We start from the raw sequence: 26,156 nt of genomic DNA, 5'->3' as shown, positions 1-26,156 counted from the left end.
GTCGATGAATACCGTAACGTCAATCTTTCACAACATAGGAGCGTTCCCTTGCAAGGTTAGAGTAATGTTTGGGTCCCTCCGTCGGTTGGGATTTGCAGAATGCCGAGTAATTGCTCAGGGTGATATGTGCCTAGCGCCAGAAAGAAACTATGTTGATGGGTTTAGGGTTTTTTTTTCCAGAGGCTCTCTTTTGAGCTTGCCCGTCATACTATTGTATGAGTTTGTTTGGCATTACTATTGCCCAGGTTATTATATTATGATCCTCTTTCAAAAAGGCAGTTAGGTGTTACCCTCATCATATTATTGTCATTTCTCTTGTAAGAGTTGACATTATTCAAATGTTTGAGAGTTGTGGCGTGTCCTTATCGTGCACCTTCTTTCTCTAGGTCCCTATCATATTTATATGATTTTGCACCGGCCGTTCAATCTAACGGGCCTGGATCCTGGACTTTTGTCGGCACATGCTTATCATCTTTCCAAAATTCGGGGCAAACAAAACAAATGCGGTTATCATTCCGACCAAATTAATAAATAAATTAAAAAATAAAAAAATTCAAAGTTGTCAGTAGTAGAGACTCAGAGCTACCACCACAAACCAAAACGGAGATATCATGGCGACGGTGGTCGGCAACCTGTCCTCGCCGTTTCTTCTGAGTCAACTCGGTAACTCGAGGTCTTGCTTTCTCAAGCTCAGGCCTTGTGCTACTTTATCGGTTTTCAAGCGCTCTTTCGCGGCGGCCATCAAAGTTCGAGCTGCTGCTTCCGCCGCCGCCGTCGAAGTCGAGCCAACCGTACGTTGCATCTAGCTTATTTTCTTGCTTTATTTCATCAATTCAATTCGTCGAATCAGTTCACGGAATAGAAAACTGAAAACCAATTCTAGTTTTTTTTTGTTTTTGTTTTTGTTTTTTTCCTGTTTGGTTGCTGAGAAACGGCAGGAAAATGGCAAACTTTAGAGCTTTTATTGTCCTAGTAAATCATTCGGACGATCTTAATTTAGGAATGAATTAATGTTTATTTTTGAGATTTAAGGTTTGAAATTGTTTGCTTCATAAACAATAGGAACCAATTGTGGTACAAAATGATGGCCTCAGCAGCAACAACATTTTAGCTTGTCCGATATGCTACGATCCATTTTCAAGTTCCGGTGATCCCGGCTTATCGGTGTAAGAGGTTGCTTTGTATAATTTCGATTCACTTTTCGGTTTCGTTGATTTGGGGAGTGACTTGATTTTGCAGCGAGTCTGCTTCTGGGTCCAGTTTTCATTGTAGCACTTGTAAGAAGACCTACTTTGGCAACGAAACACATATTGACCTGACAACAGCAAGCGGCGCCAAGAGCTATGGTGAATCAATGCCCGTTATCACGGAAATGTTTAGGTATTGAAATTGTATATAGCTTTTAATTATACAACCCATATGTCGTATCTGTATGTTTTCGCAACGAATTTTAAACAAGGATGGTGAATAAACATGCCGAATGACACCTGATGTTTACTACATTGATCTTTTACGGCTTGATTTGGTACATATGTTCCGAGATCATGTATCTTCTTTGACTCTTATTATCCTCTGTTGCATAGATGGAGCATGAACCTGGTTGAATTGATTGCATCCACCACATTACGACTTTCAAAGCATTACCAATACTACTTGCTTATACCTCATGAATATGTTGAACTTGATCTGCATCTCTATATAATGTCTAGTGACTTTTTGTTGCATCAGGACTCCATTGATATCGTATCTCTATGAGAGGGGTTGGCGTCAAAGCTTTACTGGATTGATTGGTCTTCCTGGCCCAGAGAAAGAGGTAAGATGATCACTGATCAGTGCTTCTATTCCACATTTTTCTCATCTCAATGGCTTATCAGATGTCTTTTCAAAATAGAGTATTTGATAGGTTGCCTTGTAACTCATACAATCTTTAAAAAGAAGGGAGATGTGCCGACGAAAAATATTTTATTATAATATTGGGGTTTTGGATATTTCATGGGAACCATATTAGTCCATTTTGCTTGCGTTACACATGAATTATGAAGTGAAAATCAGTTTTCTAGAAAAGTATTTTATTTGGGGTCTAAGTAGGATAAAATTTATACTTAAAATATGAAGCTCCACCATCAGTGACCGTCAATTAATAGTCCTCTTCTGATCACGGCATGAAAAAATAGATAGATAATTTGTGTTGCTGCCAAATATGCAATGTGGTTGTTTGAAATACCAAAAACAGTCATATTTTACCTGTGTATTTGATTTGTCTTGCTAAGGAGGTTGTTGAGTTGTTAACCACGGCATAGTTTTAACTGCAGTTTGAGTGGACTAAAAATTTCTTGAAGCCTGTCTTGGGTGGTGGAAATATCATTGATGCAAGTTGTGGGAGTGGGCTATTTTCTAGACGTTTTGCCAAGAGTGGGTTGTTTTCTCTTGTTGTTGCTTTGGACTACTCAGAGAACATGTTGAAGGAATGCTATGGATTCATTCAGCAGGAGGAGAACTTCCCCAAAGAGTACAGAACCTTGATGTTTTCATTCAAATTTAGATGATAAAAGCTGCTAAAAGTTTCAAATCGTATCTGGTGCTGTCTCCTTATGGGATCTTTCCGAAATTTTGTTATCAATCGTAAAATACCTGATTAAGTTTGTTTTTTTGTTAGGAACGTAATTCTGGTCAGAGCTGATATATCTAGGCTTCCTTTTGCTACAAGTTCTGTTGATGCTGTGCATGCTGGTGCCGCCCTACATTGTTGGCCTTCACCATCAGCAGCTGTAAGTAGTTAATTATATATGGTGTTAGAGCTTAACTGCTCTGCTTGTTCTAGCTACCTGTAAGGGGTACTAAATCTTATCGTAACAGACAGTGGTGTAAGTATTTACATGTCCTTGATGCTAATTAATTTGTCTACCACAAGTTAATGAACATTTTCCATTTCTCGGTTTTTAGTTTTTAACCAGTATTTTCTCTGGGTAATTGTGGTTTTGAAGGTTGCTGAAATTAGTCGAGTCCTGCGACCTGGTGGGGTGTTTGTTGCATCTACTTACATACTGGACGGGCGTTTTTCGCTCATCCCATTTCTAAGGAACATAACACGGGTACATCTTTCGTACTCCAAACCTTCATTGCTGCAGCTCTGGGATTCTGCTGATGAATATGCCCCATGTAGCCGATGATTTGGTATTATAATTTCTATTTCATCTCACCGGTTTTCGATTCGATTTTACCCCATTTTTCTTTTGTTTGGTAGGTAACAAAGCAAATATCGGGCAGCCAAGTCTTCACATCAGAAAGTGAATTCGAAGATCTCTGCCAAGCATGTGGGCTAGTTGGTTTTACAAAAGTGAGGTATGGGCTTTTTGTGATGATCTCTGCCACAAAACCCACTTAATTAATTATTCTTGTGCCACAAGCAATCTCTCCTATGTAAAGAAACATTAATATGTTATGATGTTAGAAATGAAACCAAACTATATCATCAAAATTTGGATAATCTGATTCACCATAAATGATTGTGTTTCGTCTCATTATCGATATGTTACATCTCGTACGCAAAATTGATGGTCGTACGACCGTTTTATCCAAATGCTTCTCTCGAGAAAGCATGTGGTTGCAATGGCAAGAAAACCAGCAAGGAAAGCAAGAACTCTTCTGTTGGCAAGCTCAAGCAGTTGGTTAGTAAGAAAGTTGCCTTTCTCTAGCTCGTTTTCTGGCCGGAGGTCAAAACAGGACGGATAAAATTCTTACGTACATGTATGGTATTTGGATGTGCTTGAATGGAGCTGGAATGTTCAGTGAAATTCTGGTAAGATTACAGCGGGCTCAAAATGGCAAACGTTAACTGGCGGTATAGCAGTGTCTGTTCATCATCATCGGCATCGGCATCGGCATCAAGAGTGTCCTCACCTTCATACTATACTTCAATGACAGTTCTATCATTCAGATACAGCTCCTCCGATTCAGGAAACCAAGCACGTGAATATTCTTCTCCGGTAGGAGAATCTTCTAATTCTATTTGTTGCATCTCTGATTCTATTAAAACTTCCATCCGTGCACGCTCCCTGTCTCTTGGGTAGGTGCAATATAGGAATGAGTAAATGACACAACAGAGAGCCATTGGAATTCCTATTGCTGTATATAGTGCTTTTGCCAATGACAAAGCGTTCCCTCTATCCGTGGCAATCTCTTCAGATGCACTGGACCCTTGAGGAACTGGTTTATAACCATAAACGCGTTGAGCTAATATCCCAACTACTGGAGGAGCGAACGATGAGAGTATGGACTCGGAAGATCTGTCCAAAGCATATACATTTGTTCGGGATCTCTCAGGAACTATCTCTGCAAAAATCGGACTGCATAGACCACGCCATCCGTTAGTGTTTTTGCTTTACTTTCCATAAAAACGTAAGGAAATTAAAGACAGACAGAACTACGAAGTTTTAAGGCTTGTTTGTAGCTGGAGCATTCCATGAAATTAAGAATCCCATGATGAATAAGATGAAACCATGGATGACAAGCGTAGATGGATCCGCAGGTAATGCAAGCAGAAGAATTGCTGCAAGAGGGGTGGCAGATGCGGAGCTTATCTGTGCTTATATAATCCTTCCTGCGTTTGGAAGACGCATGGAAAGGATATCTCCCATTTTACCTCCAAACAAGCCACCAAGGCAACTTCCAATCACAAAGAAGGCAATGAGGAAAGCGGATTTCCCATGAGAGAAGCCAGTAAGTTCCAACCACATGGGCGCAAATGACAATGCTGACTAAGGAAACGAACCAGTAACACCCTGCGCCACAACGATCTGAAAGGAAGGAATTTTAATAACCGACTTAGCTTCTAGGGCCAGTTCCTTCACGTGTGACCACAAGGAACTACTAGAATTCTGGCTGCTATCTTTTGTTTCACCATCTGGAAAGTGTGGGTCAGTGGCATACAGACGGACTAAAACACCGACTACAACACTAATAAATCCAACAAGGTGAAGGGAAATTCTCCACCCAGGGATTCCCATAACTGTTATAGGAGCTATCAATATAGAGCAAAGGCCACCAATTATCGAACCAACATTGCCAGTTAATTGAAGCCATCCGAAAGCCATACCTCGGTTGTTGTCATCAGTTGAGTCAGCTACAAGGGACTGGATAGCTGGAGTAAGTAGAGCAAGGCCAATCCCATTCAAAGCTCTGGACATAGCCACCTGATCAATAAAAGCTGAATGACTTCAAACTGAATAAAACAAGCTGGAATCAAGCTAAACATAATGATACTTCTCTCCTTTTGTTTTGATAACTTTAGTTATCAGTTATAACCCCCTTTCGAATCAATTATAAAACAAACACTTCACCTTTTTATTTTATGCTCGATTTCTCGTGCACGATCTTTTTGGTTCTTGACTGATTTGATAAGTAACGTATTAGAGACCTGATACAAGTGAAACTGTCAAACTCTGTTATGCAAGACAGTAAGGAAGTAAAACTTTAGGTATCATTTTAACGAAAAAAGAAGTTAAAAGGAAGCGGAAAACATCCGTTCTAATTTTTCAGAAACTTTACCGAGGAATGCACTTTTATCATGTCCAGAGTCACTGTATATCCAAATCTGAACCCAAGAATTCAGCTTCCACCAAATTTCAAGCTCCTCAGAGCGTTCATTCAGCTAGAAATCGAAGCAACAAGAAAACGCGATACTTCAATTTCTTTTCTTCGACTCCCTTAAGCTTTTCGAGCGGTTCTTCATTCATGACTAGCATAAAAAGATACTAGAAGTTGACACAAAACATCCCCAAATCTTTTCTCCAGGTTAGGTTATTCCATCAGACTAGAATTTCAAACATTTACCTACTCTCCTTACTATTTTCAAATTTCGAAAAGAAAAATCCACTATTACTATATATAGCAATCTAAGTAGAATCTTCAACAATCAAATCAAACAACCATTTCTGGCAAACCAAATTGACAACTTCACAAATTGAAATCCCAATCAGCAGATACAACCCAATAAAGCCACTAACTTTCTGTTTGGCAACCGATAAAATTTCAGAAACGAAACAAAACCCAAGACGACGAATACCAAATAGAACCAACTCAATCAAAATTTAATTACCTCGGTGAAAGTTGATGAAAAAGCGACGAGAAAAGTAGCGGTGGCCCAGAGAAAGGTGCCGAGGGCGATGCCGTGGGCCCGGTTGTGGCGCACGGCCAGGTACTCTGCAATTGGGTAGCAAGCGGACTGCACCAGAGTCAAGGCCTCCGCCTTCATTTTCCGATTTAGTTTTTTGGATTTTTGGGTAATTTAATTTTCTGGGATTCAGAAATAAATTCGCAGAGATTCAGAGAGTAATTGTGAGAATTGAAATTGGAGTTTTGCATTTCGGAGTTTAGTGAGAAGGGGGGAAGACGACCGACCAGTCTACGGCGTGACTTTGGGGGCAGAGTGTGAGTGACACGTGGCATGGTTTATTAGGTGGCATTGGGATTTTGCCAGCTGGCAAACGCCGTGTCTGCCGCTCTTTGGCGGGCTTCAGCTGTGAAATTTGTGCCCTTTTGAATTTAGGATATGTGATTATGCGTTTCTTATCTCTCTTTTTGTTTTGACTTCATTTTTCGCCCGTTTACAAGTGTTTTAACGTGACTAAAAGTGTTTTTAGTGTTCTTTCTTGGTTATTAAATGGATTGATTATTTGCACCACAAGTTATTTAGATTTATTGGTTTGATTGAATTGTTTATAGATGTGTTAAGTGTGTATAAAGTTCTTTTCTTGCCTTGCAAACAAGGACTTTCACTCATAATATCACATGTCCAATTAAAGGAGTTCAGGACCATCAGATTATTTCTTTGGTTACAGTTAACACTAAAGAAACAAGGTTAATTAGTTTAGCAAGATTAATCATAGATGAAACTTTGAACAAAAAGCAATTGAAAATAATGTAAGACACAATGAAAGATGCATAAAACAAATAGATCTACTTTATGTAAGTACAAACAAAAGAGACACGGGCAAGATTATGACCTTGTCAGGCAATGTTCATCTTCTTGCAACCATTTCTGTTCGTGTTTTATAGGGATTGTAATCTTTGGAGAATGAAATATAAATTGGGTTTACTAGAGGGATTCGATACTACAACATAGGGGAAATGTAGCAGAGCTTCTAAAACTTGACAAAAGATGGCTTTCTATGGTGGACCTGTGACTAAAAGGATAAAGTTTGGACAAACCAAAGCTCTTTGGTTTCTTGCTTGTTGGAGCGCAAAGTTTGATGTCTTTTGATTGATTGGTTGAGTGTTTTTCTTCCTTGTGTCCTTCGCTGCTTTTATAGACTCTCTAGCCCGACTGTCCAAACCTCCTCTTTTGGTGATGGCCTCAAAGTATGGTGAGTCACCGTTTATTTACCTATCGATGCCCTTGAAAAGTACTTTTTTGCTGGGGGTGAGCTGCCTTCTGAGTGTCACTTCTCACATAGGCTTGTTGCCTATTCCTTGGCAAAACTAATTTTTAATTTCTTCCTGGGCTGTTGACTTGTTTGAGCCTAATCCTCCTTCTACCTTTTGTGTTCTTGGGCCTCCAATCACACCAAGCCTAGCATTAAATATCCACTCAAATAGTTATAAAAGTAGAACCTTGTATTAATTCTTTATTAGCAAACAGGAGGGCATCTTACATGCTAAAAGAGAGGGGGGCAGAGAAGTGAACTAAATGGCCAGCAACTTACCTACATGACTAAATGATATCAGAGTATTCTCGCTACGTGCGCATACATAGTTCTTTTTTCTATTCTTTTCCACATTTGTGCATGCATAAAAAACATCTTCACTACAAAAACACTTCGTATGTGTTCTACATGCATTGGTTTTATATGTCCAAAATTTCTCATATTCAGGCAGTGATAAAATTAATTTTCATATTTACATGAGATTAACAAACTATTTGAGAAAAGATAGTTGTGGATGCAAATTTCTTCCTCCTTTATTTTGGACAAAATTGCACCTACAAAACAATTAACACATTTGGTTAGGGCCAAAAGCCTCATGCACCCACGATGAATTGGGGGGGGGGGGGAGCTTTGGCCGAAGAAACTCCGATACCAAAGTTAGAATTTAGAGAGAAAAATGTTTAGAGAGTTTTTGGAGTTTTGCAAGAGTGTGGACTTAGGTTTTTAGAGAAAATAGGGTAGTTTATATAGAGCATGGACGGTCCCCTTTGGAGAAAAGGTGGCCAGCCCTTTGGGATGTTTTTGAGTGTAATGGGTGATTTAATTGGTAATTAATGGATTAATTAGGAATAAATCTATTAATTAGCCAATTAACTCAATTTATATGGAATGTTTTGAAAGTTATGGAATAATTATCTTGTGGAAAATATAGGATGAGGATGGATGAAATAACTTTGAATTTGTTACCTATTTTGGGCATTTTTGACTTGATTGAAGGATGATTGTCCATTGCTCGCGTGTAGGAAATCCGGTGTGCCTTGAGGGTAATTTTGTCTTTTCATTACTCAAAAATCCACGTGTCGCCTTATGATTATTTTTGGCTCCACAATAGTAAATATAAATTATATTGCAGAAAGATTCCACACAGTAATTGCACCTTTACATTATAAGACACTACTCTTGTTAATTCCAAGAGATACAAACACAATTATGAAATTAATTTGAGATCTCCTTCTACATTGCTTTGGCATTTAACGTATTTGATCGCACTGCTTTCATCCTTTTTATTGCAGACACAAATGCAACCACAGTAGAGCAAACAAAATCACACAAAATGAAAACACAATATAACAATCACAATTTCAGAATTATTAGGTCAAGTAACTATAGACTTTTTATGCATTCTCTTAAATAATCGTTTTAACAAACAATTAACTCACCCGTACTGCACCGTGATAAACAAAAGAATGAGAAAAGAAATGAACGCTGTAATAAATATCCGTGGGCGGTAAGGTTAGCAAAAAGGAAAAAGAAATGCTGCAGTTTTGTTGATAGTTCCATCCCATATCCAAAGAGAATATCAAACTGAGGTTAGCAAAAGAATGAGAAAAGAAAATGGATGAATAGGAAAGATGTGAGTTGCTAGAAAAATAACCTTTAGTAAACTCTGATACTTTTGTAATATTTGAAGAGAGTGCACAAATTTATTACATTGCTTCAGATTCTGTGGGTAGTAAAGAAAGAAAATACGAACACTCATAATTAACCATATGGATGTTTTGGCAAAAATAAAGACATAAAGATGCTAAAGGGAAGGACATGAGATACTAACAAAAAAGTATCTTTGAGGCTTTGACCCTAAACCCTAAACATAAGAATGAACAACCCACAAATTCTGCCGAACGTGGGTGCATGATTTCAGCGTTGTTTGTGCTTCATTTGTTCTGCAGAATAAGTGCAGATGCTTAGAAAAACAAACGAAAAGGAAAACAAAATAGAATTGGAATTCAATAAATTCAAAAAATTAGGTAAAACAACTAAAGAGTAAAAACTGAAAACAACGGCATCAAACTCCAAAAACTTGAATAATATAAAGAAAACGTGAGCGCGTGCGGAGAGGCTGGTGCAAAATAAATGGAGGCGCAAACGCATCTTGCATCCTATTCAAAACATCAAAGTCCAATCTAAATCACCATGAACCTTTGATCTTCCAATTTAAAACCGTTATATTTGTTGTGCATCTAAAATAAACAAAAAATGTACATAAGCAGAAAGAAACTGATGATATTTTCAACATTATATCAAACACAATGTACACAATGTTTGGAGAGATTATACTCAATGAAATTGGAAAAGATTAAACTACCTTGCAATTCCAAGGATTTTTTTTTAATTTTTTAATTTTTTTTTAAAATTTTTGTAGAGACGGATTAGGCGAGATTAACTCTTTGTCAAAAGTTGTGTGCGAAGGAGGAAGGACCATTGCACCCAGAAACACCCGCCCCCACCCCCGCCCCTGCTCCTGCCCGTTCCCTCTCTACTAGATTTTATTAATAATATGAAGAAAAAAGGAAAAGTAATACAAGCGGGGGGAACTAGGCCAATACCTGCTAAAATAACTTTTTGAAGCCAAACCTTAACAAGAAGTAGAAAACTACTTGAAGCAAGAAAACCTAGTGTCCAAAAAACAATGTCAAACTCATCCTAACAAAATTGAAAATATAGGTGAAGAGAAAGATTACGATGATACGCGTCAATGGCACAAGGAGGACAATAATTCCACCAATAAACCCCAAGATGACCCAGTCCAAAATTTGCCGAACAGTTAGCCACCTGATTCCCTTCGCAAAAAATATGTGTAACTCTTATGCATATAGCACAGAGCAACGCTCGACAATTCAACCAATGAACCCTCAAATACCAGGGAATAAGATTATGAGAAGCAGAAATGAAAAGAACAGCCAATGATGAATCACAATCAATCTAAAGGGAACTTCAACCCTTCTCCCAAACCAAGTTTACTGCATGAATTACAGCATGCAATTCAGCTTCAAAAGAGGTACCCACCCCTAAAGAAGTAGCAAAACACCCTAAGCATGAACCAAAATGATCCTGAAAGATACCGCTAGTACCAGCCAATTCTGGTGATCCACGAGCTGCACCATCGTAATTCACCTTGACCTAATGTGAGAAGGTGGTTTCCATATAACTTCAATAACACGAGGTGACTTGGCAGAACGACCAAACAAACCAATAGCGCGAAGAATGCAAAGTTCGTCCACATAATTTTTCATGTTTCCCTTGCTAGCGAATCAATTTCAAGAAGTTGACAATTAATTGAGCGAACAATAGCAGTAATGGATGGTTGAATATCATCAAATCGAAGCTTATTACGTGATGTCCAAAGACAACATAAACAAGCTCCAATTAAGCCCCATCATAGAAGTTGAATCTGAGAGTCATAGCATTTGCGAATAGGATAAGTGAAGAATCTCATACTATCATCAAAAGGAGAGATCATCCCGAACCAATTTAAACATTAAGACCAAACTTGACGTGAGAAGGAACATTCAAAAAACAAATGTCTCGGAATTTCCACATGTGAGCAACAAAGGGAACACATGGAGGGAAGAGCAAAGCCTCTATCCTATAATAAAGAATCTGTAACAATTTTCCCATGCATGAATTTCCATAGAAAAAGAGAATTTCCAGGACGAAAACAAGTATTCCATACCCAACGGTCCCAAACCACTAACGGTTGCTTGCTTTGTCTAATATCATAGTCACGAGAAAGCGTGAGATGACCATTAGAAGAATCAGTCCAAATCAAAGTATCATCAATTTCAGTAGTCTTGGGCAAACAAATAGAACAAATTTGATCCCAAATGAGATGTAAACTATCACGGAGAGAGGCAGGACAAATCCAATTCCTATCAATAATAAAGTTGGAGACCCGTGCATGCAAAGTTTTACCTATAGCCTTCAATTAAGGATTTATCCAACAAATTGGCATGCCAAAAAGAAACTTTTTTTACCTGAACCAATAATCCCACGTGAGTTATGTTGTAATTCACAAAAAAGAGGACGAAGACCAGGCCATATAGAAGAAATCTTATACGAGGAGGAAGGCATACCATGATTATCAAAAAACTGACCACGAAAAAATGAAGAAGCCAAAGTAGAGGTGACCAAGATGTCCCAAAATTTTTGTGGAAGAAAAGCCTGATTCAAAGAAGCGAAATTCTGTATGCCGAGACCACCCTCATTTAGTGGAGCACAACACCTCTTCCTTGAAGCCGTCAAAAAACCATGAGGGTGCGTTTGTTGCACCGGACTATCTCGGACTGGACTAACTTCAGGAACTAAGTTGGACTGGCTTAGACTAGACTAAGCTGGACTGACTTAATGAAGCGTTTGATACAGTGTCGGACTAAGAAGCAGGATAACTATTAAATTTAGATACTATATTTTGATCATACTTATTTCATAAAACCCAGATCACACTTATTTCAGATAACCCTCAATTAACATTTCAAAATTAATCAAGAAACTATGTAATAAACCATGTATAAACTTTATCAAATATAATCAAGTTTAAATACCAACTCAGACGATTCCAAAGATCTACCAAAAAGTAAAATAAGAAATATAGACACCAAAAAATCAAACATCCAAAGATCAATGGCAGAACACCAGTAATCAAATGGCAGAACACCAGCAATCAAACAGACAAAGCATTTGTTCAAAAAAAAAAAAGGAAGAAAAAAAGGAATCCCCAAAGATGAATCAGAAAGAATCCCCAAAGACTACAAGACGAATCTCCCCTTTCTTGCTGCAAGACGAATCCCAATTTGCAAGACGAATCTCTCCTCTCTCGCTTCAAGACGAATTTGCAATTTGCGTGACGACGAAGAAGAGTAGGGTGGTGGGGATGTCGGTGCAAAGAGGAGAGAAGCAGACTAGAGGTGAATTGAACAGCTGTCGGAGAAGAGGAGTGGGGTGGGTGGGGCTGTCGGTGCAAAGAGAAGACAGAAACAAACGAAGCATATGAAGAAGACGAAACGAAGCAGACGAAGTGAAGCGAGCGAAGCGAGAAGGGGCTTAGCAGTCCTCTCGTATTTGGGGGGTCTCGCTAAGACCTTCTAACGAAGGTGTTAGTCAGGACGAGTCTCACTTAATACCATTAAAGGTAATCCCTCCCTGTAACAAGCACAAGACTAGACTGACTTTTAGTCCAGTCTAATCTAGTGAGACTTAACGAAGGGAAACAAACACACCCTGAGAGTCCACACAACCTGTCCAGATAAAATTATGAGCCCAATTTCTGACTTGCACCAACACAGTAGAAGGCCATCGGTAAACCGAAAAACTGTGAGAAAGCATCTAAATAACAACTGATTTAATTAAAGCAACACGTCCAGCCATAGACAACGAACGTTTTTGCCATTGAGACATCCGTTGACGCACTCTATCAGCCAATGATTGAAAATAAACCCTCTTCGGAAGACCACGAAAAAGAGGAATTTTGCAAGAAACGATGGATCAGAGGAATTTTGGCGTGAAAAAAAACAATGGAAGAGATGTTATAGGATGCGGAAGGAGGTAGCGATAAAGACAATCCTATAACCCTATATTTGCACTATGGATAATAGTTTATTTTAATACTGGACATTTACGGCAATTATTCTGATATGTGTAGGATAGTTGATAGATATGTATTTGTGCATAGAAATAGAAAGAAAAATAGAAGAAAAGTATCACTTCACAGAACCGAAGGAAGCTAGTGTTTTGTAGAACATATATATGAGAAAAGACTTGGTTCTGTTAATGAACTATCGGCTGGTTTGTGAAGTCCTACCAGTGTAGTGCCCATGAGTGCAGGAGCTTCTTCCTTTTTATTTCATCTATCAAGAAAAAATCATATTAATATAGTGTTCAACAGAAATATAAACTTAGTCAAAATTTGTAAGCATACCATGCAAGGGAAACATTTCTTTGACAATCCTCTCTGATTTCATCTTCTGAAGTAAATACTCCCCCGACTTCCCAACTGAAAATTTTAATCATCAAATCTTAAAGTTAAGCTTGACCGGCTCCTGTTAATCTGTAAATTTACAGTTCAAACCTAGTCAACGGAACACATTAAGGATAAATATTTGCACACAGAAATAAAGTCATATTGGACTTATTCAAAGGGTTTCAGTAGCATTTACATCAACTTGTACAACATTTTCACAAAAAAAAAAAAGTGAAACATCAGCGGCCAATTGATGGATGTAATCAACCAAAGAGTAATGATAAAAGGATGGAGACAAATATGTAATTGAAATGTAAAACCAAAGAGTGAAATAAAACAACGAAAAGATACGATTGGAAAAGAAACTGAACTGAAGTGCATGATTAAAGTCGTGATAAATAAAATTCATCACTGTGGGGTTGCCCTACTCAGATGGACGTACAACTGAAATCCCGTAAACCTGAAAACAACACGGACTCTTGAAAAATAAAATTGATGATTCAGATATCTCTAAAATTGGAAACCAAGCTTAGTATGGATTAGTCAAACAGGTCCTCGATTTCCTGCTTCCAAATTGCCTATCTCAATCAGACTTTCTAATTGCATGCAGTTGTCCCATTAATAAAATGTAATTGCATTGTTGCACATGAAGCTTTGTTTTACAATGACAAACCTCTACGTTTGCTTTAAAATTAGGAGAAGAAAGAAGAAAAATTAACAATTAACAAATTCAAGAATGTTACCAACGAATGCCAAGCATAAAGAGAGGATCACATATTAACAATTGAAGAGTTGATTCTCATAAAAGAGCAATAGGCCAAACAATCTAATGCAAATAAAAAAAATTGGAAAGAAAAAAATAAAAAGAGGATCCATTTTTTAAGAAATATACCGAAAGATTAAGGGTAAAAAATGAGGGAAACTACCTGCACAATTCACCCATTTGTACGATGGCTCACCCATTTGTTTTAAGGTGGATCCATTTTCTTTTCGATAAAACGGTGAAGTGACATTTTAGAAAAGATTGGCTATAGATAAAATAAGGCAAAAGAATGAAAAGATTATTAAGGAAGCCCATGAGAGGCTCAAGGTAAGCATATGCAAGTTTGATGGTATAAGAAACTTGAACATCATATTTGATGTAATAAGCATGGCACTTAACCATACAACTATATTTATGTGACTTAATCAGTAAATAGACCGTAAGAAATGGAAGAGTACATGAATTCGTTCTTGGATATTAAAGGCAAAAAGTGAGCCAATTACTGAATTTGACCAAAAATCCACAGAATATAAACTAACACCCACCCAGCCACTCCCAAAATTCCTTTGTTGGAGCTGTGGTTACAACTAGATCGGCATTGTGGTCGGGACTCAGTGGCTGCACCTGCTGGTCTGAACTGTAAAACCCTAATAAAAGGAGTTTATCAAGAGACCAATTAGTACGATGTGAGAGGGGACTCGGTGGCTGCACCTGCAAATTGTAGTATTTTGTTGTTCCTAATGCATTGTTTTCCCCATGACGAAGCACCAAATTGGAAGGTGGAAGAAGCACAAAAAAAAAAAAAAGACGATGTGAGAGGGGTTTATGATTTAGAAAAAAAAAACAATTTACTCAAGATGAACACATATCTGCATGGGAAACCGAAGTGAAACCAAATAAAACTTATGAAGTTATGTGAATCGCTGGCAATATTTTCTTTAGCTTTGTACAAGTAGAACTGTAGCAGCTATTTCAGGTGTTCAAATTATAGATTGAAAAGAATTATCAGCATGTAAGTATTGTCAAGAAACGGTGCACATAACCTCCCCATTTAGGGCACATGAACACACATGATCAGATAGTTAAGAATCTAATAATGACATATATAATGAGAAGTCAACAAATTGGAGGGGAAGAACGAAAGGACCTTGTTGCAAGCCTAATAAACATAATTAAAAGACGTTAATTTGACAGGGAAATAAAACACAGAAATACACAACTTAAATCATAGAACAAAAATTGGACACCTGTTGAAACACAACCTTCACTAAGAAGGCTTGACACACACGACATTCAGAGCTTCGTAAGCAGCAGAACCGTTTGCATTACCTCTTTCCCTTCTTATTCTTTGACAATTATACATTTTGTTCCAGAAATTTTTCTCTCCGGGTTTTGCCAGTTTAACCCATTTAATTTGATTCTTTTTACTTTAAGACTTCTAATTAATGATCCTCCTCCTTCTCTTGCACCACCTCTGACTTCAAGTCTTCCATCTTAATCATCTTTCTTCCTTGCAGGTACATGCTTTTACGTTTCCAATATTATAATTCCATTCAAACACAATAATTCGGTTCTCAATCTTGTTGCTTCTCTATGTGTATCCACGTAATGAAATAACCGAATTGGAGAGAACCAGAGCAACATGGAAAGAAGACAAAGGCAAAGTGGAAGAAAGGAGACGCAACACCCATATAGGATTCGACGACAGCATCACCTGGGCCTCCGCCACCCCCGACGCGTTCAACCCCATCCCTCGTGGCCAACTCTAGAGCTACCCATTTCATGGTTTTTTACCTTTGAAGGAAAGCTTGTGCTTTTTTACCTTTTGCTTCGTTTAAGGAGGTCTGGTCGCTGAAAGGTTAAATTTTTTTGGGGTTTGTTTGTTTTTCATCGCTGTCAAATATTGAATCTTTACACAAATCTAAGGGAACCCATTTGGCCAGTGGTGGTGGAAGAGGCATTCGAAAACAATGCTGAAAGAAGAAGGTAAGGGAGGCGAGAGAGGTTTTCGAAGAAGAAAGGAGAAAATGTTGAATGCCTCTTTGCAATAACCTATATAAGGCAATTCGGTCATTTTAAGTTTTATAAAAATCTTATTTCTGTCATATTGTTATGCATGTCGTGTGCATATTCTGTGCATATCCCAAAAATCTTATTTTGGTCCCAAGATTAAGGAAATGACCCATTTCTGTCAATTTCCCTTAAAATATACAACAAGGTTTAAGTGGTTCACTCTCAAAACTGGGGTACATCGATAGTAGTTCTCTGTATATGTACTTGATATAAATTATAAGAAGTGCTGGATAATGATGTACTATTTTTCTTTCTTTCTTTCTTGGTCCGACCTCTTATAAGAGGTATCGTCCCTCTTTTATAGGCCTCCAATGAGCCACAAGTCTTCGGCTCTCAAGTACTTCACCACTTTAACATTAGATGAACTAGATGTGTAGCCTTGCCTTGTTGGCTACTCATTCCATTACTCAGTTGACGCATGGAGACGAAGTAATTTCTGTTCAAAGTCATCTACAAGGTTTTTTAGGCCAACATGCACCAACCTCCTTACCGACCCTACAGGGCTAAGGGAACACTGACCTGAGCACCTTGTCTAACAACCTTTATGTCCCTTCATAGGCTTCTGCCTTCACCGATGACCATCACGTGGTCTGGAGTTGATGTTTAAGTAAGCCTATTTTTAGGACTTCGTGCTAAAGTTGTCAATTTGCAAACTTGCTTTGAGCAGTTGGAAAGTACTTTCTAAACAAGTGCTCATCATCTTTGTCGATAGTAACCCCAAACCGGTGAGCGGTCGTATGCAGCAGTTGAGATCCCTTCTTATTGGGCTAGCTCGAAAGCCCAATACTTTAATCTTCCTTTCCTCTCATGGGCCTTCTCTAGCCCATCTTGATGAGTCCAACTTACAATTATATTATTTTTGTTGGAGTTTTGAGCTCCTTTAGTCCCACATCGGGGAACTCTAGGGAACTAGATGTCCTTATATTAGATTAGTCACCTTTATTAGTGATTAGGTGTTGGACCATTTGGAATGAGAATTGGGGTTTGTGCCACTAATTTTGTGGATTAGGCTTGTGATAATCATACCATAATATTAATATAATATTAGTTTTAATTAATCAAGACAAGGGCCTAATTGTGACACACCCCGACCAAGATTGAGGCGTGCTGGCCGTCACGTGAGGGTGATGTAGCCATGTGCACAGTGCGGAAGCAATCAAGATAAGAGATATACGAATAAATAAAAACCGAAAGCTATTAATGTGCATTAATAAACATGAGGTGTTAGGAATGAGATACAAGTGTAAATACTCCTAATCAGGCATAGAAAGTCTAGGTGCAGTCCAGTAGGACAAGTACTAATTATACAGTACTAGAAGACGTCCTACAAATATTTTATTCTGTCAGAACCGCCGAGATTCTCAAAGCCACCAACAGCAAGTCTACCTAAAACCTGGAGGGGCGCAAAACAGAAAATGTGAGTGGGCAAAAACAAATGTTTTTCAAAACCATTTCATCATTAAAATGCTTTAACCCCTCGTCGTAAAACATGTATAATTTTCCCAGAAATAGAATATAAACATATGCATAAATATATATATATATATATATATATATATGTATATTTCAATTCAAATCATGCTTCACATAACCATATTCATAAGTATGCCATGCCAAAACATAAAATAGAATAAGTAATTCAGGTGAGAATAAATTCATGGAAAATAACATATTAGCCAGAACCTCTGTAAAAGTCTGTATGACTGAATTCATAGCTCATTAGTCAATCTAGCTGGAGTCACTATAATGACCTATACGACACTACACTGCACACAAGTCGGAACCATAAAAAGGTTTGTATGACAAGACTGGTGTAATATAATTATGCTCAATACTACGCTCTCATGATAGTTGGGCGATAAATCATTAGTCACCTACGAGTTGGAACCACCTATGATGGTCTATACGATAGGACTGTGCACCTAAATTGGATCCAATGTGAGCATATGGTGCGGGAGGTGACATTATAAACATGCATGTACCATATCTTTGGCTAATCACTAACACCGGGGTGCAGGTTTATGAGCTCAATGTTTCTCAATTAATCACAACCATTCAATACACATTCATAACTCATAAACTCCCCTAGAACTTACCTGAGTGCCCACATCACCAAATCACATTTATGCATACAATTCTAACTCATGGTTTAAGCATAAATCAATAGGCATGGCATTTTCAAAGCATAACTCATTTAAATGCATTTTCTGGGAAAAATATCAAACATATACATATATACTTAAAACCAAAAGCCCACTCACTGGTATGTCGAAGGGTTGTAGCCCCCTAGTTGCCCTTGACTGCACTCGTCTTCAGGATATGTCTCCCGTATATGCGAAACAACTATAAAAACGTTAATTTAAAGCACATAACCAATACTAGCTAATAATTTCTCATTCAATGCTCAAATGGGGTGTTTGAATATACCAACGTGATCTACACAACCTCACGAACATCCCTATATTTTTTGAAAAATTTTCCGACCACCCACGTGCCGCCCACACGCAGGCATGTGCTTGGCACACTGACGGCGGCAATTAACGCCGTCAGGAATATTCCGTCCAAAAGCAAGTATATTCCGTCAAAACTAACCTGACGCCGTTAGCTTCCGTTAGGAATATTCCGTTAATTTAACGGAATATTCTTCTATCTTCTCCGGCGCTCCTCTGGTGCCGTCGCCGTCGTCGAAAATTAAAGTTATTTAAAGCTTGATATCTCACTCATTTTTCATCCAAATTTCATGAAACCAGTACCAAATTGAAGCTCTTAACTTGTAGAACATTTCCTTACTTGTTTTTAGCCCCAAAGATCACGGAATCTAATCGGACAAATTTGAGAAAAATTGGCACTACCCAATGAGATATCTCGAGCTTCGTGAAGACCTTTTAAAGCTCCATGTGAGCTTAAAATCCTCTAAAAACTATTCGTTTGAAAGTGCATGAACAATGCCAATTTCGGGGTAGGGTTTTTCACAGGTTTTGCGAAGCCTCCAAGTCCTAAAAATGGTATGGTTAAGTTCGTGATGACGAGATGAAAGTGATGGTACTAATCACGAGCTCGATCTATGCAGAAATGGGTTGGTCTGAGGTTCGTCCGTACGTTTGTACGGATTTTCTGCAAAATCCGAGAGGGAGGAGAGAGAAGGCATGGGAGAGAAAGAGAGTTTGTGTGTATGTGTGTTCCACGTGGGTCATCAACCAAAACCAAAGAAACACTTCTTCCAAAACTTAGGAGAATTTAGAATCTGACCAAATAAATTTAAACTTAGACCACACCACCATATAACTAGATTATATCTCAACGTCCAAGGGTAATTTAGTAATTTCCATGCCATCGATAATTCATTTCGGGACGGGCTGTGGCACCTTGGGCATTGGGGCACTTGGGACCTAAGAATTAAAATTAATCAGATCATTAATTTTAATTTCGAATTAAGGTTTTAATTAAAATTAATTAAAAACGTTTTAATAGACATAACTCTTTGGAAAGAGTTGTGTAGCTTCAGATACATCCAAAAGGTATTTAAAGAGGTATGAAAGAACCTATATAATTGGAGTCTCAGTTCCATCGTAGATCATATTTTCTCTTTCCCATCTCTCCCATACAAAACCTTAAAGTGAGTAAACACACAAAGCAATTCGCCAGAATTCTATAATCCAGTGCGGGTTGTAGAATTAGATAGTTGTATCCTGGTCGAGTAGACGTTGTAGAACCACAAGCATAAAAGTGGGACGGAAATACTGTCTGAAGGACATAACTTTTGGGCTAGTCTCTATCTGTGACAAAATCAAGTTAGTATCAATTTAATTCCTGCTATATCATTATGTATTGCAAGTATATTTCTTTAATAAAGAATTAGTATTTCAATTTATGTTATTTTATTTATTTTCTAAATTGTTCTCCAACAATTTTAGGGTAGTGCTAGGAAGACTAAATTTGCAAACTAAATGATGTGTCACTAATAGAAATGAGCATGTTTATCAATGTTTAAGTAATAAACCAATCATCAACTTCTATTAGTCCATGTCCTTTAGTTTCCGAAATATTGTCTATAAATTTAGTCTCCATAGTATTACTCATTATTTTAAGAGTCTAAAAGGACCATATGTTAACAGAAGGTCAAGTAACTTGATCTCCAAGTTATTTGATTCTCATAGTAACCCTTATTTAATATGATTTGTTGTACATACCTTGATGAGATAACATTTTGGTTTACTAGTGATTTGGTGTATTTTCTATTAACTATAATAAGCAATTTTAGAGAAACTGTAATAACTATATACATAAAAGTGTCTCTGCTATCACAATAAGCGTTCTATTATGTGCTAAACTCATAGCAAGAAAATATATTTTGAGACAGTACAAGATATTTTTATTCATGTGTCAACTCTTACTTATAAGTTAATTGAAATTAATTTATTGTAATTTAATTTTTTAAATTTGTGATCCTAATGTCTTATTGTACTTAATATATCTCAAACTTTCACAATAAATAAGTTGTTGCAAAGTTTCTTTCTAATACGAGAAAATGCTCCACATCCTCTAATCTTCAATATGATTTGTATTGAATTAGAAAACAGTTTAGGCCATCTCCAACTGAAGGGTCTAGAGTGCCAAAGGGCCAAAAATAGCCTGAAAACCGTCTCCAACCGAGGGCTAGGCCAGAGAGCTCGTAGGCCCCACGGAATTTGAAAGGGCCAAAGGGCCAACCGGCTGGCCCAATCCAACCAGCCACCTAGCCTTGGGCTGGGCCAGAAATTCTAGCATTCCTGTCGAATATAACTGATAGGAATATATTTATATATATCCGACATGAATTTTAGGCCAAATTTCAAATGTAACGACTAGCTGACGTTAGCTAGCCATTATTTTTTAATTATTTTTTTACAACTTTATTTATTTATTTATTTTTACACAATTCTTTTCCTATAACTTCTATATTTTTCTATAACTTCCTATAACTTCTATTTTACAAAATTTGTTTTATATTTTTTCTAAAGGGAATTGTTATTGGCACTCCAAAATTCTCATTCTACACTCCAAACTTTCTATATTTAGAAAGAAAAATACAGTTGTGAGGAGTGTAGAATGAGATTTTTGAAGTGCCAATAACACTTCCCTTTCTAAATTATATATATTTTCCTATAACTTCTATTTTACAAAATTTGTTTCATATTTTTAAAATTCTATTCTTTTTTCCTATAACTTCTATTTTACAAAATTTGGTTCATATATTTTTTAAATATTTTTTTTTTCCTATAACTTCCTAAGCCATTTTACAACATTAAATTAAATTAAGTAACATGAAACAACATTATACAATATGAAACAACATTAAATAACATTAAATAACATTAACCAGCATAAAAATTATACAACCTAAAAAAAAACATTTAACAACATAAAACTTAAACAACATTTTTAAAAACATTTAACAACATAAAACTTAAACGCCTACTCCATACTATTTTTGACCCAAAGATGTGCAATAAGATCCTATTGTAGGTACTTGTTTGTGGCACGGGAAAATATCATTTTATAGCGCCTCATGCACTCATTTATAGAGATACTACTAGTTCTTGAATTAAAAGGCAAATTATGCCCATCATATATTTTTGCACGAGCCCTTCTTGACCTATTTGGATCTTCTTGGTCATTATTTGACTCTCCATCAATATACCCATCTCACTCATCCTTTGTTATCATATTGTTTAATATGATACAAGACATCATGATGGAGTCCAAATTTTCTCGACTCCACTCTCTTGCCGGTTCGCTGATGATCTTCCACCATGCTTGTAGAATTCTGAAAGCTTTCTCAACATCTTTCTGGTATGCCTCTTGGTTTAAGGTAAACAATTTTTCCGCATCACTCCTAGGGTTTGGAATTGCTTGGACAAGTGTCGCCCGCTTTGGGTAGATGCCATCTGCCAAGTAATACCCTATATTGTATTGACGACCGTTAACGTAGTAGTTAAGTTGAGGTGCTTTACCTTTCGTTAGGTGATTGAAGAGGGGTGCACGCCCAAGAACTATAATGTCATTTTGGGATCTAAGGACTTCAAAGAAAGCATGTCAGATCCATGTGTCATATGAGGCAACCACCTCTAACACAACAGTTGGCTTTCTCGACCTTCCACAGAAGCCCCCTTGCCATCCGGTGGGACAATTCTTCCAATCCCAATGCATGCAGTCTAATGACCCTATCATGCCTGGGAACCCACGGTTTTCAGCTTTGCGAAGGAGTCGATTCAGATCTTCTTGATTTCGCTCGCAGAGGTACTTGTTTTTGTAAACCTGAACAATTGTGTCACAGAATTGTTCAAGAGTATCAAGGCATGTAGACTCAGACATACCATGGGTTTCATCCATCGAATCAGCTAGGAAGCCATAGGTCATCATTCAGAGTGCAACAATAACCTTCTGATGAGGTGAGAAACCAGGGCGACCTACTTTGTCCCGCTTCTATTGAAAGTATGAATTGACCTGCTGAACATCATGAGGTAAATGCTCGACGACATGATGCCTCATCTGGAAGCGACGTCTGAAATCCTCTTCTGTGTACACCGAGTTGAGGTTGAAGTAGTTGTTCATCAGATTGACATGCATCATCGCTCTGTTTCGTAGTTTGTAAGAGTGACCAGCAACAGAGCCATCCCATTGAGGTTGTTCCTTATTTGGTTGACACACCATGGCCGCAGCCATGACTGCTTCTCTGTTTTGTTTGCGCCTTACTTGAACTTCTTCATCAGACTCCTCATCTTCTCGTCTCATTTGCACCAATTTTTCTTCCAATTTGGAATTGGATGAGGACCTCCAGTTGGAATTCATTGCAAACTTGAATTGAAAGAGATTGAATTCAAAGTTGTTTGAATTATAGCCCAATATCCACCCTATTTATAGGCAAAAAAAAAAAAAAAAATTCAAATCCAACGGCTAGTTGACATCAGATACCAACAGCTAACTGACGTCACTTAGTCGTTGGATTTGAATTTAAGTTGTGGTTTTTAAATAATAAATTATGTTTGGCCCTATGACCCTTTGATCCTCGGTTGGAGACGGTTTTTTGTGACAGGTCTAAAACGAGCCATATGGCCATTTGACCCTCAATTGGAGATGGAAGCAAATATGACCCTATATTGTTCATTAAAATATTAATATCTTAAAAAACTACAGGGCTAAAGCGAACCATCTGACTAGCCTTCGGTTGGAAATGACCTTAGCAATGGCCGGATTGCAGAACTGGAAGAATATAAACATGGTAGGTATGGTGCTGGGGTTGCAGAGTGTTAAGAAGGAATGACCAAAAGCTGATCAGCATCGGACATAATCTCCATGGGGACCAGAGAACAAACACTGCAAAGCACACATCAAATGATTGCCGTTTCTACAACTTGCCATACTCTCTCTCTCTATCTCAGTGAACAAGCAGAGAGATGTAGCCTTAGCTCATAAGCTTCTGTCGCACCGCCACACGGCCCCACACATCAAAGGTGACAAGGGCGGACCCACTCTCATCACCATAGCCAGCCTACCTTCCCTCGTGGATGTGACACATCTCACCATACACGTGTACGGTTCTTCCTTAATTCCCGCCTCTTTGTTGGGGTATCGAGCGCGTACGACGCCTCCAATTGCGTTTCCCTCCCTTGGATTTGCAAGAGTGAATCATGAAAATGGCTCTGACGTCGTTTTATGCGTCACATTTGTGAAATCATGAACTAATGTATTCTTTTACCAGTTATAAACTACCGTAAAATATGTAACAGTTGGTTAATATTTTCTTGGTTCATTTAGTTGCTTCCTATCCTTTCTTTAGAACTTGTTATTTGATCAAATTGCAGATGAACCTATCATATTATGTGTGTGTATATATATATATATTTGTTATATATCGTCTATGACTCTTATCTATTTATTTGCCTGCGACTCTTATCGAACAATACATTTTCATTGAATATCGTGCTACATTACAATTTTTAGGCTTGGATTAAAGATCAATGGCCTACCCTAATTTCTCATGAATTCTTATTCAAACACAGGGAACTTCTCTTTCAACAAAAAAAGAAAAGATGAGAGAGTTGGAGTGAATATTTTTATTTTGTTTTATTTGTTTTATGATAGTTAAAAAGGATTAATGTCTGTATTGCTTTGCATATTTCTTGTTCGCAAAGACATTATGTTGTTATATTTTACTATTAAGATTTGAGTTTTCGTATTAAAAGAAAATACACACAATTTGGATATGTGCACTGAAATAGTTAGACTTAAAACAAAAAACTTAAATTTTTTAGTTGAGTGATACTTTTTTTCTGTGACATGACTGCATTATAAATTTAAATATCATATTAAAACTCTTTAAATATCATATTAAAACTCAAATTTATATCTCACCGAAAATTCAAATACGTTATGAGCCTCCAATACATTAAAGATGTTTTGCGGCCTTTCATCCAAACTCAAATATATGATGCAAGTCTTAAATCTCCTAGGCCTTCCAGATGCTCTAAGGCTACAAGTGGGGAAAAGGATCCTCGCCAAATCCTTTTTTGGGAATTCGGGAGATTTTATGATCATGACCATTTATCTTATATCATACAGTAAAAAATTAATTTCAATTTTAAATTAAATATAAATAATATATACGAAAACTAACCACAAGATATACAATGAACGATCATAATCACGGGATCCCTTGGATCCCCAAGAAAAGGATCCAGAGAGTATCCTTTTCCTTCAATTGGAGTGGGAATAACATTCTCAACTTCTTATATTTGGTGAAGAATCCGAATGCGGATCCTTTCCAAATTCTCTTTGTGAGGATCTAAAAAATTCGTAAATCGTGTTCGTTTATCTTACATCGTACGATCATAAATCATTTAAAATTAGACACAAACAGTACTTAACGAAAACTGACCGCACAATGCATAATAAACGATCACGATTCACAAATCATCGAGATCTTCATAAAGAAAAGGGATGTGATATCCACACACCCTATTTTACTTCTCACACACCTTTTTAATTTTCGGTCGTCGGATTGAATGAATTGAAGAAGATCAACGGACAGAAATTATCAAGGGGTGTGTGAGAAGTAAAATAGAGTGTGTGGATTGCACACCCCTAAAAAAAATCCTATTGGGAAGAATTCAGGTGAGTCCATCGATGGTAATTAATCTCGAAGCAAATCATGCAGCTTAAGAAATGACAAGATATTCTTATGATGGCCACAAAATTTCTTGTACTGTGTTCTTTGTGAACTGCAAAGCATGAAGAAAGCACGATAGGACTAGATAGATATCAATCTTGAATGAGAATTTTCTCTGGATTTTTTTTTGTGAGGATTCTCGGAATTCTCTAATCGTATTCATTTATCGTATATCGTATGTTTAAAAATTATTTTATTCAAACTTAAACATAAATAGTACTTGACAAAAATGAATTGCACAATATATAATAAACGAACACGATTAAATTTTTTTTTGAAATCCTCACATATATGACCCGAAGAAGATCCTCGTTCATCAATCTTTATTAGCTATTACAATCCTGGAAACCTAAAGTGAAGTTCCTAAAATCCACTAAAAGTTAAGAGAAAAGTACTTCTAAGTTTTATATACTTATTACATAGTAGATGATATAAGGAATCTAGAGAAGCATAATTAAGAAGGCACACGACATGCATGCAAATTATCAGCAATAAAAAATGAATAAATAAACCATGCATATTTGTCACAACTGTATACACCACATCCAAACATGCACAAATTAAAGGATAATATTTGGGTAAATACCAATATTAAACTAAACATGGTAAATATCAAAGATATATATGACAATATTTGGAAATTTCTTATATATTCATTAATCTCCAAAATGT

At 37.2% G+C, this 26,156-nt stretch overlaps 3 protein-coding genes across 4 annotated transcripts; 1 reads left to right on the top strand and 2 right to left on the bottom strand.

Moving 5' to 3' along the window:
• The first annotated feature begins 323 nt into the window (after positions 1–323).
• LOC103437681 (uncharacterized methyltransferase At1g78140, chloroplastic) lies at positions 324–3,503 on the top strand. 2 transcript variants are annotated; one of them, XM_008376203.4, is made up of 8 exons: positions 324–791; positions 1,063–1,166; positions 1,240–1,380; positions 1,729–1,813; positions 2,313–2,509; positions 2,657–2,768; positions 2,985–3,092; positions 3,245–3,503. In XM_008376203.4, exons 1-8 carry the CDS (start codon positions 612–614, stop codon positions 3,383–3,385), a joined length of 1,068 nt encoding a protein of 355 aa, XP_008374425.2. In that variant the 5' UTR covers positions 324–611; the 3' UTR covers positions 3,386–3,503. The 2 variants fall into 2 exon arrangements, with proteins under 2 accessions (XP_008374425.2, XP_008374562.2); XM_008376340.4 differs by having other exon boundaries at positions 460–791; positions 2,985–3,174.
• On the bottom strand, positions 3,493–6,403 carry LOC103443852 (uncharacterized). The gene is given in 3 exon segments (XM_029094194.2): positions 3,493–4,346; positions 4,441–5,192; positions 6,098–6,403. Coding segments are annotated over 3 exon segments (1,449 nt in total). The 5' UTR covers positions 6,254–6,403; the 3' UTR covers positions 3,493–3,805.
• A 15,948-nt stretch (positions 6,404–22,351) lies between these two features.
• Positions 22,352–23,050, bottom strand: LOC139191962 (uncharacterized). Its single transcript, XM_070813001.1, has 2 exons — positions 22,763–23,050; positions 22,352–22,573 (listed from the first exon to the last, which is right to left on the bottom strand). The coding sequence occupies exons 1-2, from the start codon at positions 23,048–23,050 to the stop codon at positions 22,352–22,354; spliced, it is 510 nt and encodes a 169-aa protein (XP_070669102.1).
• Between the last annotated feature and the right edge of the window lie 3,106 nt (positions 23,051–26,156).

The sequence above is a fragment of the Malus domestica genome, chromosome 15 (genome assembly GCF_042453785.1).
Source record: "Malus domestica chromosome 15, GDT2T_hap1".
NCBI lineage: Eukaryota > Viridiplantae > Streptophyta > Magnoliopsida > Rosales > Rosaceae > Malus > Malus domestica.
Note: the sequence above shows the minus strand (reverse complement) of the source record. Positions and strands in the feature narration are given on the sequence as shown.